The sequence below is a fragment of the Stigmatopora nigra genome, chromosome 11 (genome assembly GCF_051989575.1).
Source record: "Stigmatopora nigra isolate UIUO_SnigA chromosome 11, RoL_Snig_1.1, whole genome shotgun sequence".
In the NCBI taxonomy this organism is placed as follows: domain Eukaryota; kingdom Metazoa; phylum Chordata; class Actinopteri; order Syngnathiformes; family Syngnathidae; genus Stigmatopora; species Stigmatopora nigra.
In genome coordinates this window covers 11,034,178-11,047,323 of record NC_135518.1, presented here as the reverse complement: position 1 = coordinate 11,047,323, position 13,146 = coordinate 11,034,178, and the positions used below count along the sequence as shown (strand labels likewise).

Genomic DNA, 13,146 nt, shown 5'->3' with positions numbered 1-13,146 from the left:
TGTTGTCAGGCATGACATGGTTTAGCCAAGCCACGGACAGACATCCAGTCACAGACGCTCTCAAATCTTCTATTAGTGATAACGCACTGTCATACTTTCCTCTCACAAGTGGATGTGTTCCTCATAGTATTTCTTTTAGAAACTTCCCCTTCAGTTATGCTATTGACTTGGAAGTGTCCATCTATTCATCTTGGAGATGGCAATTAGTATTCTGTTGTTGGAACACAAATACGCCTATTTGTTTTCAATGTACTTTTATTTAAAAAGACATTTGTGCAATGGTCATGCCGTCATTTATGATATTAAACCTGAGACGGTATGGGTTGTGAAATCTTATGGGGGTCGGGGGTAGTTTACCAGTCAGGAAGACTGACTAAGAGGCATCAAAACAAAAATATCAGCTGATGTTGATGAAGCAGAAAGTACTATATTGTTGTTATTATTGGTGAAAAGCTACTGTTGTTTTGTTAGGAAAGCAAATGTGAATAGACACAAAATCTGGCTAAACTTGAATTTTTTTGGGTTGGTTCAATAAAGTTTTGTTGTTTTTTTTCAGCAGGCGCAGGTGAAGACAGAGAAGCCCGTCAGCCGCGCGCCCAGCGAAAGCATTCCAAAGTTTTACTTCCCGCAAGGTCGGCCGCAAGCCAACGTCAACATCGACGCTCTCATTTCCAAAATTGAGACGACGTTCTGCCAATTCCCCAATGAAAGGGCCACCATTCAAGACATGGGGCTGGTTGCCAAGGTGACAAAGTTATTGGCACTCAAATGATTAACGCCTCCACTTTTTCGGGGGTCCAAAAAAAAAATGGGAGGCCTTATCCCATTTGTGGTTTGGAGGGAAACCACAGGGTTTCCTCTGGGAAGTCATCAAATGTTGTTTACATTTACCTTTTTTTTCGCAGGCCTGCGAGTGTCCTCTCTACTGGAAGATGCCATTGTTCTGCTTAGCCGGGGGCGACAGGACGGGCTTCGTGTCCGTGCACAAGTTCGTGGCCATGTGGCGCAAGTAAGAGAATGCCTTCTTTTGTTGACCCATTGAGCTCGTTGCACGCGCTTGTACGCCGCCGCCTGTTATTTCCTCGGCCTCAGTAAACACGAATGATGGGTGGCCAATATTTGAGCTCCCAGGACAAGCGGGGCTTTTATACTCTTTGATTTGTGTTGCTTTTTGCCATTTTCAAATCGCCTTCTATCATTCCGATGAATGTAGACATCCTCAAACGGATTGGATTGCTGAAATAACAAAACTTGGTTGAAACCGCAAGGTGATAAAAAGAACGTGAAATTGGGTTAATATTTGTGCTCAGGTTTTTCCAAGTTAATGTCATTGAATAGTTGGCTTGAGCATAGACCAATGCGAAAAATGAATGGGATTCTATGACATTTTCTTACACAGTGATCGTATAAATTCTTAGAAAACAAGTATTGCCTTCATGCTCCTGAAATCGGGTTTTGTGTGGAAAAATGGAATTGGAAATATTTTGAGATTCATTGAATGTTTACATTTATCTGCAATTTAATGGATAGGTTCTAAGATTGAAAATGATGCTGCTAAATGATTCTATTTAAAAACTAAAACACCACTCTAGCCCTTTCAGATACTCGTCCGTGACTACACATACAATAATGCAGTAGCATCGAATTCAGACCCGACCTATGACCTGGGCTCGTAATTGAACCTTTCCCGGCCACCGCGAATGCCCACCTTCTACCCCCCAATCTCGACACTGATAATTACCCACAAGCCACGCGGAATCCTAATTTCTGAATGCATTAGAACTTGATGATGACAAAAGAGTTGAAAAAAAAAGTAACCTTGGCGCATGCCATCTGTTCTCTCTTTGAACGGCAGGACGTTGCAGACCTGTCACGATGCCGCCGCCAAGTTTGTGCGCCTCCTGGCCAAGCCTGGCTGTAATTACCTGGAACAAGATGACTTTATTCCTTTCCTGCAGGTACCTAGCCACTTCATTAGGAACACTCGATGGACACTGTGGATTTTTTTGTTTGTCTCGTACCCACACAAGAGTCCAAATATTAGCGACCAATGTCAGTAATTGATTGTACCCGCGTCCAATTTGCCCTCATTGAAAAGGTGTGTCTAACGTGCCTTCCGAATATTTTGCGGCGGCGTTTAAGCGTCGTTTGAAATGGATTGGGCGAGCTGGCTTGCTTTCATTTGTATTCTCGGGGCTTTTTTGACGGTTGTGATGAATGAGGGAGTGGATGCCGCTGAAGCCGTGATTTATGGCTTTCTCACACATTTGAATTCTCCCAGATGAGGCCTTTTCATTTCAGCGCTACACCTCCGCCTCCGCATTCACGTCAACGCCTCAAAATTGCTCCTTAGCCGCCGCAATGCCGACGCCAGACGTCCAAACTAAAGGGCCAAAACGTCGATTGGCCCCCAGACACTGTTGGAATCTATAGTTATTCATTTGGGGACACTTAGATGATAAAATTGGCCAAAAAAGGGGTCCACAATGGTTTTCAGTATTTTTGGTGAGCAAGGCATTAGTTTCTCCATTAAAAGTGACCTTTATTAAAATACAACAATTGGGTCTCAGAATACATATTCTTTGTAGTTCTAGTTTGTAATTCTCTGAGTAGATGTTTTTTTGGGATCCAGTTAATTTTCATTCTTCTCTTTCAGGATGTGGTCAACACTCATGTGGGGCTGGCTTTCCTCAAAGAGGCGTCCGACTTTCACTCCAGATACATCACCACGGTGGGTGAGCTCGCGTCCGATGACGTCAAAGTCTTTGCTGAGCGTCTTTCCGCTTTGGCAGGTGGTCCAAAGGATATTCTACACGGTCAACCGCTCGTGGAATGGCAAAATCACTTGCAATGAGCTCCGCAAGAGTCACTTTTTACAGGTAAGTCAGAGATGGCAGACAATTCTATGGGCTCCTTTTGACAACGCCGCTTTTGTCCTGCAGGACGTGGCGCTGCTGGAACAAGAGGACGACGTCAACCAGTTGACCGAGTTCTTCTCCTACGAGCACTTTTACGTCATCTACTGCAAATTTTGGGAGCTGGACACAGATCACGACCTCTACATCGACCGCAAAGATCTGGCGCAGCACAACGACCGAGGTGAGCCAGACAGCTGCTCCCTGATCGGTGGGACGTCACTCACCGTTGTTCTTTTTTTTTTCAGCCATCTCCCAAAAGATGATCGACAGAATATTCTCTGGAACAGTCACAAGGTAAAAAAAAAAGATATAAAGTAATGCTACAGTTGTTGTCATAATGTTGTTTTAAAATTCAACATGATAAAATAGACACCAATTTAAATATTTTTTTTAGTCTTACCACACTTTTTTTTCCCCCCATGATATATTTTTTTTGTCTTAACAATATATTTTTTTTGGTTATTCTATGTACCCCAAAAATATTTGGACACTTACCGATGCTTTCTGGTGTTCAGGGGCCGCCGCGTGTCGAAGGACGGCCGCTTGAGTTACGCCGACTTTGTATGGTTCCTCATCTCGGAGGAGGACAAGAAGACGGACACCAGGTACGCCACGCGCTGGCCTTGATGGGCGTGGCTTTTTTTGACCCACTGCCAACTCTCCCAGCATCGAGTACTGGTTCCGCTGCATGGACCTGGACGGCGACGGCGTACTGAGCATGTACGAGATGGAGCACTTCTACGAGGAGCAGTGTCTGAAGCTGGAGAGCATGGCCATCGAACCTCTGCCCTTCCAGGACTGCCTGTGCCAGATGCTCGACCTCGTCAAGCCTCAGGTCAAAGGTCAGTCGGGACAAAGGACCCTAACCCCGGCAATGTGCGTGACACCCCTTCTGTCTGTCCGACAGGTAAGATCACGCTCCACGACCTGAAGCGTTGCAAGCAGTCGCACGTCTTCTTCGATACCTTCTTCAACATTGAGAAGTATCTGGTCCACGAGCAGCGGGACCCCTTCTCCGTCATCAGGGTAAGTGCGCCAAGTCGTCATTCTGCTTGCCATCCCCCTCACCTTCTGCCTTTTGATAGGAAGTGGAAACGGAGGGGCAGGAGGTCTCTGACTGGGAGCGTTACGCCGCGGAGGAGTATGACCTGCTGGTGGCTGAAGAGGCGGCTGGGATCGGCGCCGACGAAGTGTAAGTCCACCAATGTTTGATTTTAAGTGTTTAGTAGCGGCATTTTTCACTGGGACTGACGGCTGTGTGTGTTCAGGTATGAAACGCCGCCCAGTCCCCTGGAAATGAACGACCCGGGTGTGACCAAAAGAGGCTTCTTCCGGATTCCCGCCTCGCACGACGACCTGGAACTGGACGACTTTGCCTACGAGGACGACTTCGAATGAGCCCGAGCCGCTTGCTTTGTTTTGAGCTGAGGTAGGGGGTCCACGTCACCCACCCACGCGGGCGGCCCAATCGGGACTTGGCCCCATCCCGGCTCACGTTACATTCCAGCGATCGAGCCGGGAGAAGCTTCCGTACAACAACACTCGTCCGTCGGACTCTTGTTTGCTTGTGTGTGTGAGAGAGATGTGTCGTTTAATTTATCAGATGAATTTATAATTCTATATGAAAGTGTAAATATCGTTTGCTGTGATGTCAATGATTTGGGCAGATTGAAAACTCTTTTCTATGTAATAAAGGCCTTAAAACTTGAAGCAGATAATGCAGTAAATTAGGTTTATTTTATTTATAAATTAAATAGTTGCTTACAAGTTAGCCTTACTGTACAAAGTAGTTTTTTTTAAAGCTTAAAATAGTCAGAGCTCAACTTCCACAGCGACGTCTTCTTCGTCTTGGTCGGACGTCGCCACGTCGAATGGCGCCGGACGCTTTGGTGTCATCTTGTTGCTGGAGCCTTCCGCTTTGCCCTTAGTGGCATTGCTGCGTCCTCGGATGGCGTCAGTGTCCCCTTCGGCCAATAGGGAGGCTCGGTAGTAGAGCAGCGGCTCCTCTTCCACTTCCAGTGCCGACGTATACCGCTGCAAGTAGGTTAACCTGGGCACAAATGAAATAACAGTTTAGTTTGTCCACATGTCCATGGAGTCCAGCCAAGTTGGAGTGGCAGTACTACTGACACGCTCCTCTTGTCTGCTTTGAGCAGCTTGCCGGAGAACTCGGACAGGATGCTCAAGTAAGGCAGGAGTGCTGGCGAGAAGTCCCGGAACACATATTCAATGCCGCTCCTGCAAAAAAACATTTTAAAACGTTGTATAAAAAAACCTGCATCTTACTACTTTTCACTTAAAAACAGTGTAAAATCATATCTCATCCATGCCACAGACCTGTGAATGAGAACGAGGCACTCTCGAAACTTGACGACATCCCCGAAGGTGAGGGCCAAGCGCCTGGCGAGCTCCTTAACGCCGGCAAGGGTCCTTTCCCCGAGGCGGCTGTTGGGAGAACCATCACCTTCCTGCTCGCTAGTCACATGCACGAAGACCTGGCGGCGAAAAAAAAAGGTTGAATGTGCCTGGGTCACTGGTGTTTTTGGAGCGCTGACCCACCCACTCACCCGCTGCAAAGACAGCACCAGCGCACGAGTGCCCTCCAGCTTATCCACAAGTCGGCACCTGTGAATGGTCTCCTTGATGATGTCCCCCAGGTCGGTATGATGCTGAAAAAAACATTGCTTAATGGTAATTTTGACAGTTAATATGGATCTGAAGTTTGGAACTCAATCTTTGAATGTATTTTTTTCAGCAAGCCACCGTTGGCCCACGGGTCGTAGTTTGGACAACCCCCATTGAAGTACTTGGCTTGACTTGTCATTTTCCGATTTCTAATCAATGCGACTACTCTTATATGTATATATCAAAATGGGGACCCCTGCCAAGGGGGAAAAAAAGACTTTTATACATACCTTTGCATAGAAGGTAAAGATATCCGCTGCCATGCTCATCTCCAGCACCCCATGAAGGACTAGCTTGCAGTAGGCAGCTAGCATGCTTCTCCTTCTGTGAAGCATCTCCATCTTTTCCTCGGAGGCCGGGAGATCTGTGAAAAAGAAAACCAGACACTTCAACTCTGTGGCTCGTGACCCATTGACGGTTATGATAGATCAAAATATGTATATTACTGTCCATGGTGGCCAAAGAATTATAATACCAAAAAAGTAAATCAATCATTCGTTCACTCACCTTTGCTTTCGTGGATGCCGTCTGGCCCCACAAAAACATTCTTGCATACAAAGTGCAAAAGCGCCATCTGCAGTTTGGGCGTGGGGGTGTAGGGCAGGGGGCCACCTGAGGTGGGGTGCCATGCTTGGCGTTGGGAGGAGTGAGCGGTTAGGACGTCGCATACGCCCAAGAATGCCTGAGATGGAAGGAAGGGGTTGGAGAGTGTCCTGGTAAATTTAAAAAAAAAAAAAAACGGTAGCCATACCTGCCGTCTGACACGGTGGTCGGGGTGGGTGAGACTGCGATGACTGGCCTCGCAGAGTATGCGTAACTGAATCCTTTGGGACTGGGCTGTGTCCTGAGAACAAAAAGTGGTGGTTTATACTTAGTCTCAAGAAAAGGCTAATAGAATACAGGAGAGCTCAAAGGAGCAATGTGTACATTTGGTGGGTAAAAATGGTGTGTAACCGGGATGGAAATATGGAACTCACCCTGGAAGTCAGATTTTTGTCACTTTTGCTCAAAGACCAGAAGACGCAGTAGCATAAGCATTGTAACACTTCTGTTAAGACCTGTCACAAAAAAAATAAGATTAGTCTTCAACACACATTTGACATTTTTTTTCTCAATTACCGAAGCAGGGAGCCCCGCCTGTTCGCCCTCCGCTGGCAGCAAAGGGGAGAGCAGGTGGAAAAGGTTCCAGCTGGAAAGGTCGTGACAGCTGCGGGAAAGTGGAAGTAATGTCAGTGGGAAATTGTCTGGAAGACCCCATTTATTGGCTGACACTTACTTGTGGAAAGCTCTGACTTTCTTCAGTGTGACTAAAAAGTCTGCAGTTTGTGTTTGGTTGGAGAAGAGGAGGCCATCCTGGAGAAGATAGCATTTTTGGTTGATATTTGTTTTTTATAATTCTGACAGTTTGTAGTCCTAGAAGAAGCTCACCATGAAGGAGGTGGTCAAGAGGTCTTTCAGGTGGTCCACCCAGCCCCCGACCATGGAATCTCGGATGGGGCGGGCTGCCTTGGCCCAGGTGGACTCTTCTGCGCACAGGATGAGGAAGGTGCGAGACGTGGCCTCCAGGATGGCCTCCCCCGAGTGGACCTCCAGGACAAGTACCATTTCCGCTAACAGTCTGGAAAACATCTGAAAATGTGGACAAACGCTATTAATACTTGACTATGGCAATTTGTCTTTCACTTCCAAAAGTGCCAGTTGGGAAACATTTTCCCTTGGTTATTTCTGCATATTTGTAGTCAAGACATTCCAATAACGACAAAGCAAAGTGTAGTCAATTTGTGGCGCAGAGGTTTGTTCACCGGGCTCCCATGTGGCAGACTGGGGTTCAAATCCCGGTTTGGACACATTTTCGCTTATTTGTTTCTGTGTACTTGTAGTCAACACACTCAAATGATGAGAAAATGTAGCCACTTGGTGGAGTAGAGGTTAGTGCACTGGACTCCCGTCGGGGAGACCTGGGTTCAATTCCCGGTTGGGACACTTTTTCACTCAGTTGTTTCTTTGGACTTCTTGTCAAAAAAGTCAAATGATTACCAAGGAAAGTGTAACCACTTGGTGGCAGAGAGGTTAGAGCACTAGACTCCCGTCTGGGAGACCTAGGTTCGATTCCCGGTCGGGACACTTTTCACTTAGTTGTTTCTTTGGACTTCTTCTAAAAATACTCAAATGATTACAAAGAAAAGTGTAGTCACTTGGTTGGCGCAGAGGTTAGATCACTGGACTCCCGTCTGGGAGACCTGGGTTCGATCCCCGCTGCCGTTGTTTGGCTGAAAATACTTGGGAAGAAGAATTGGTCAATGGAATAAGAAGAAGGGGAAAAAAAAGAAAAAACTTTTTAATTTATATTAAACACTTAGTCATACTTTTCAGCAAAAGGTTATATTCCGAACTGCCTTCGGCAGTTCGGAAGACACTTGATGGACCTGTATGTGCGAAAGGCGTTCTCGGGTCGGCCTTCGGCCGACCCTCGACCGCTTGCTTGGTCAGTGAACCGCCGACACCGGGAAGCGAACTCACGTTCTCTCGGTGCAAAGGCGAGTGTGCAACCCACTACACCAACTCGTGCCCCACTTATACATGGGTGTTGAAACGTTTTATCCAAGGAAATGGGGTGAAACACTTAGTCATTTTTTTCACAAAATGCTTCATCCACCACTGAAGACTTATACACTTAAACACTTAGACATTAGAACTTATTCTTTTAACTGAATAATATTGGGAAAATCTTTGCCTGCACTTGGATTTGAACCCAGGACCCCATAGGTGGAAGACTGATGTCTTATCCACTGGGCCACCACCCTGTGAGAGAAAGCAGTAGTACATGTACTTTTATCTCATTCATTTACCTAAATAATATTGGGTGTAGGTGTTGAAACGTTTTATCCAAGGAAATGGGGTGAAACACTTTCATTTTTTTCACAAAATGCTTCATCCACTACTGAAGACTTATACACTTAAATTTTTGGTGGTACTTATTATTTTAACTGAATAATATTGGGAAAATCTTTGCCTGCACTTGGATTTGAACCCATGACCACAGAGGTGGAAGACTGATGACTTAACCACTGGGCCACCACCATGTGAAAGTAGGCAGTAGTACTTGTACTTTTGTCTCTTTCATTTATTGCAGTGTTTTCATATGGAAGCATTTAACCAATCACATTTCAAGCCCTTATTTTTTATGACTGTTAACACCAATATTCCAAGTGAAATGATTTCACCCAAAAATATTTATTGCCATCATTTTGTAGGAGGAGGGATTATTTGGCTGGAAATCTGACCTGAGCATTTTGAGCCTCGGGGCTCTCTGGCAGGAAGTATTGAGGAATCCTCACCAAGGAGGCAACAATGTCCCATCGACCTGAAAACTTTAAATAGCGATGGGGCTCATTAGACCATAAATTGACAAAGGCGAGAGGCAGGCAGAAATACCATACTTTGCTCATTAAGGTTGGCAGTTCCCGGAGGAAATGATGTGTTACTTTTGTGCAGTCATCCACCTGAACTTTCTTTTCTCTGGAACTCATCACCTGATAGCAAAAAAAAACAGTTAAATCACTTTATATGAATTTGGAGTTTGAGCTTTTCTCCCTCACCTTTTTGGCACCGTTCCTCCCAGCCAACGTCGGACCTTCTGAAGCCTGCCGTATGGAAGCGAGGGCGATTTCCACCAGCGCCACCTGGTCCTCTGCAGCGAGGCCTACCAAAAGAGTTGTTTGTCCTGAAATGGTTCAGAGGAGAATGAGAGTTACTGACCAGTCCCCGGATCCTGGAGCAGTAAAGACGTGATTGCTGGCCAGTCCTTGAGAAGAACTCCAGCGCAGTCCCAAAGGCTGTCCACCAGGTAAACCACATGCTTGTGCAACTGCACCCAAGTGTGTTGGTAGTAGAATGGATGTAAGACAAAAAATATTCAGATTATTTATCCCTTTAAAGCCCAAACCACTAAATAATGTCTATTTGGATAGGACTATGAGTGTAGTCAATGGTACTGGAAAATTAACCCATTTCACGTGTTTACTTTAGAGTGCTTGTAGAAATCCAGCAGTCTTGTTAACCCTAGATGACTCTTCACTTGAATAATTCCATCTTGACGAACAGGGGCAGGATCACGAGCGCTCAGATTTCTAAAAGGGCCACAAAAAATACAGAATTTAATACAATAACTTATGCAGTAATGAACAAAACTTTCTGGGGAAAACCAATTGCAACAGTGCTTTGAAATTAAACACAAAAAAGTATGTACTAAGGGTGTCTTGATTATTTGTATACATTATTATGAATCAATGTATCATTAAAATAACCGTCAAATTAAACTTGAGCATACCACCTTTGATTTTTTTAATTTTCCCCCCATAAAGGTTTATGGCTCACAAGAGTATTTACCTTAGGAAGAGCAGCTCGCCGGCCGCAGCCGCGAGAGAACGCTGTGAGGAATAAACGAGCTGGAGGAGAGCCTCGTAGTCATCGGAAGACAGAGCGTCTTCGCTTGTTCTAAAAATGTGGGGGGAAAAAATAAATAAATGGAGCCTTGTTACAAAGGGAGGAGTAGAAATATTGTTGGAAATGGACTGACTTGAAGACGAGCAGCGCTAATTTCATGGACTGCAAAGCCACTTCGTTGTCTTTGTCCAGTGTCATGGAGATCATTCGGTCCTGAAAGATTATTACAGCTAATATATCATCATATAATATGGACACCATCAGCTCATATACAAACTTAAAGGAAAACATAAATGATTTTCTAGTGTGCCTACACTTTACCTTGAAGCGACTGGTGAAAAGGTCCAGTTGAGGCAAAAGAAGAGGATCGCCATACAAGGTCTGAAGAGCCAAAACACACTTGAGACGTACATCTGGAATCTAAAAGGATAATGCCAAAATCAATACAAGGGTTTTTCTAATGATATACATATATGAGGATGAGAAATGTGTTTTCCTCACCTTGTCATATGACATCCAGTCCAAGTATTTGAGGTAAGTGTCATTGAGGAAGACGAAACTGCAACGCCTCATCCACAGGCCCAACTCCTCCACGCAGATGGAACGGATTTCCGGAAGCACATCACTGGACGTCACAGAAAAGTACGATTTTATTCAATCACTTTTTTTTTTCATGCGTTGAAGGCGTACCGATATCTCTTGAGAAAAACTGCCTTGAAGATGGCGTCCATCATGCTCTCCATCTCGGCCCTCTTTTCCAGCAGCTTGAAAAAAAAGGAGTAGATGTTTGGATGCCGGCCAGCAAAGGGAGAGAAGAGCGACATTTCTTACCTCCTTGACGATTTCTCGCGACAATTCCGCCTTCCGTTTGCTCGGCCTCTGCGCCCTCTGCAGCTTTTTACTTTTTTCAACACTTTCGCTCAGGTTTATGGCCACGTCCATCAAAGAGCTCAGCAGTTTGACGGCTAATCAAAAACGAAGGAAAACACGTTAAAAAAAAATCTAAGGCAATCTACAATTTGAATAACGTACCCGCGAGTGTGCAGGTGTGTCGGAAGGCTCGCACGTGGGAGTCGGACAGCTCCGAGAGCAGCGAAATGAGTGTGTTGACCAAGTAGCTGTCAAAGAGGAGGCTTTCCTGACACTGGCGCACCAGAACGGACACAAAGTCGCTGAGCTCCGCGTGGAACCATCGGCCTCGTGGTCCGGGCTGGGTCAGAGGGTAGTCTGGGCTGTCCTGGAATGGAAAGGAAACACGCATTCTGACTGTGTTGTAGTGGAGCCAATGTGGCAATAAAATGATATCAACACTATCTAATGTAGACCAGACATGGTCACAATATTGAAAAAAATTGCAAAGTAGGGTCAACCCTATTTAAACATTTTTCGCAGTAGTAGCAAAAGTGGCTTCCGCTTATGAGATTTTCACATTTTTATGAAAAATATTATTTAAAAAATACATGAATATTTTTTTTATATATGTATTGAATTTGATGTGAATTATATTCCATGTGATCTGGCTAACTTTAAAACTAACAATATTTAGCAAGTTGACAATTTTGTCTATAATTAGTACTTACTGCATCCGTGGGCCAGGTGACTGTGAGTATCCACGGAAAGGCCAAAAACTTTTTATACTGCAAACTGGCAACCTACAACACAAAAAGTAGTGCGTAAATGTATTAGCCCAAACTAGGAAATTTGGATTTACATCTTCTGACCTCATCCAGGTCCTCCACAAGCTCTTCCGCCAAGGTATCCAAGGTCTCACCACCCCCTTTGGTGTCGCACATTTCAGCGGTGACTACACCTGCCACACCAAAAAAAAATGTCAGCCATCACCTGTCGAGAAAGCGATCAAAATACCAACTCACCTTTGCAGCCGCAGCACTTGATGAAAAAGCTGATGAGGTCCAGGAGGGACCCGTCTCGGTCCGCCGCGTAGGCTTCCGCCCAGCCATCGATGACCACCTGTGCAGACCCCCGTCAAAACGAAACTACAACCAATTCGCTTCAACTTGAAAAAAGACCCAGGAAGAGTGGAGCTTACCTGCATGGCGCTCGAGCCCATGGAAATGACGTCAAACAAAGTGACGGCTTCCACGTGTCCACGTTCACGACGACAAGCGTCTTTTCGATCGCAGCGTCGACGGCTTTTGGCTTTTTTGCATGTGACGTTCTCCACTTCTTTGAGAGTTCTTTTCCTCCGCCTCTATGTTTTTTACACAAAAATAAAATAGCATCATCATAACAAAAACCAAGGATATCCAAACTTTTCTGTCTTTTTAAAATTTAAACTGTATTTGTACTATTTGTGAGCCATTGGCTAGTAATTACTTTGCCAAGTTTTACTTTACTTTAGTAGTACTTCAGACTCCACTTCACTTTTCCTCAGCGGGGCTCTTTAATTAAATATTTGACTTTTCCCCCTAATTTGGCATGAATAACTCACCCCTCTCTTCTGTCTGTTTTCATTCCCCGACTCATCCTCGGAATTATTGAGGGCCCCCGAGGAGTTGGCTTCATCCTGTCTTGAGCTCCGACTGCAGAGGAAAAACATAACATGCTTGTACATCCATTTAAAATAAATGAGCCGGTCCAAAACATACGGTCTTACTTTAGCTCAGAAGGTCCGGAAGCAGGCTCTGGTATCATCTCCTTCCTCACAAATGTGCTTTTTAGGGAACATCTCTCCCACCTAAAAGTCAGATTGAAAGTCATCCGGGAATATCATTTAATCATTTTGCTATTGACTGACACCATTTTATGCGTTTGCCTTTGTATTAACCCATGCAATTCTCTCTAGTCCACAGTCATATAGCATCTACAAACACAACTTATTATTTTATGAGTGCTCCTAGACAAACAATAGGCATGACAGGCATCCAAACTTTCTGAAAAATTAACCAATTTAAAATCCGTCCCCTTGCTCCGTCTAGTGGAACATCTGAGAACTGCATATATTATACGCTGGTGTGTTAAACTGCGTACTTGCATTACATTGCACTAAAATGCTGTACCGCATCATAATCCTGTTTATTTATCAAAGGTGGAAAATGATACAATCTTCACAGATCTGCCTCTACATCCCTTTTTA

General features: G+C 44.9%; 2 protein-coding genes across 4 annotated transcripts in view; one reads left to right on the top strand and one right to left on the bottom strand.

Moving 5' to 3' along the window:
- The window catches only part of ppp2r3b (protein phosphatase 2, regulatory subunit B'', beta), a 49,469-nt gene extending 44,841 nt beyond the window's left edge, over positions 1 to 4,628 (top strand). For all 3 annotated transcript variants that reach the window (XM_077728166.1, XM_077728165.1, XM_077728167.1), the window contains 12 exons: positions 557 to 745; positions 906 to 1,009; positions 1,856 to 1,958; positions 2,657 to 2,731; positions 2,793 to 2,879; positions 2,943 to 3,099; positions 3,164 to 3,212; positions 3,434 to 3,523; positions 3,585 to 3,760; positions 3,826 to 3,944; positions 4,004 to 4,110; positions 4,187 to 4,628. In XM_077728166.1, coding sequence (XP_077584292.1) covers positions 557 to 745; positions 906 to 1,009; positions 1,856 to 1,958; positions 2,657 to 2,731; positions 2,793 to 2,879; positions 2,943 to 3,099; positions 3,164 to 3,212; positions 3,434 to 3,523; positions 3,585 to 3,760; positions 3,826 to 3,944; positions 4,004 to 4,110; positions 4,187 to 4,316 — 1,386 coding nt within the window. In that variant the 3' untranslated portion in view covers positions 4,317 to 4,628. The remainder of the gene's footprint in view (positions 1 to 556; positions 746 to 905; positions 1,010 to 1,855; positions 1,959 to 2,656; positions 2,732 to 2,792; positions 2,880 to 2,942; positions 3,100 to 3,163; positions 3,213 to 3,433; positions 3,524 to 3,584; positions 3,761 to 3,825; positions 3,945 to 4,003; positions 4,111 to 4,186) is intronic.
- Positions 4,629 to 4,636: 8 nt separating this feature from the next.
- Positions 4,637 to 12,713, bottom strand: LOC144204279 (cohesin subunit SA-2). The gene is made up of 29 exons (XM_077728168.1): positions 12,667 to 12,713; positions 12,502 to 12,592; positions 12,100 to 12,261; positions 11,924 to 12,020; positions 11,771 to 11,859; positions 11,630 to 11,701; positions 11,082 to 11,286; positions 10,881 to 11,014; positions 10,740 to 10,813; positions 10,551 to 10,674; positions 10,371 to 10,469; positions 10,183 to 10,262; positions 9,993 to 10,100; positions 9,628 to 9,733; positions 9,363 to 9,471; positions 9,203 to 9,306; positions 9,044 to 9,136; positions 8,888 to 8,974; positions 7,032 to 7,232; positions 6,880 to 6,956; positions 6,723 to 6,810; positions 6,581 to 6,661; positions 6,355 to 6,447; positions 6,111 to 6,285; positions 5,834 to 5,967; positions 5,486 to 5,587; positions 5,256 to 5,413; positions 5,049 to 5,156; positions 4,637 to 4,968 (listed from the first exon to the last, which is right to left on the bottom strand). The coding sequence occupies exons 1-29, from the start codon at positions 12,702 to 12,704 to the stop codon at positions 4,731 to 4,733; spliced, it is 3,327 nt and encodes a 1,108-aa protein (XP_077584294.1). The 5' UTR covers positions 12,705 to 12,713; the 3' UTR covers positions 4,637 to 4,730.
- Positions 12,714 to 13,146: the final 433 nt, after the last annotated feature.

Excerpts from the sequence above, each read along its gene's own strand:
- LOC144204279 (XM_077728168.1), bottom strand. The coding sequence starts at position 12,704 with ATGATACCAGAGCCTGCTTCCGGACCTTCTGAGCTAAA. Across the intron at positions 9,472-9,627 it reads ATTTCTACAAGCACTCTAAA|TTGCACAAGCATGTGGTTTA; the intron begins GTAAACACGTGA and ends ACTTGGGTGCAG. Across the intron at positions 9,137-9,202 it reads GGAGGAACGGTGCCAAAAAG|GTGATGAGTTCCAGAGAAAA; the intron begins GTGAGGGAGAAA and ends TTTTGCTATCAG.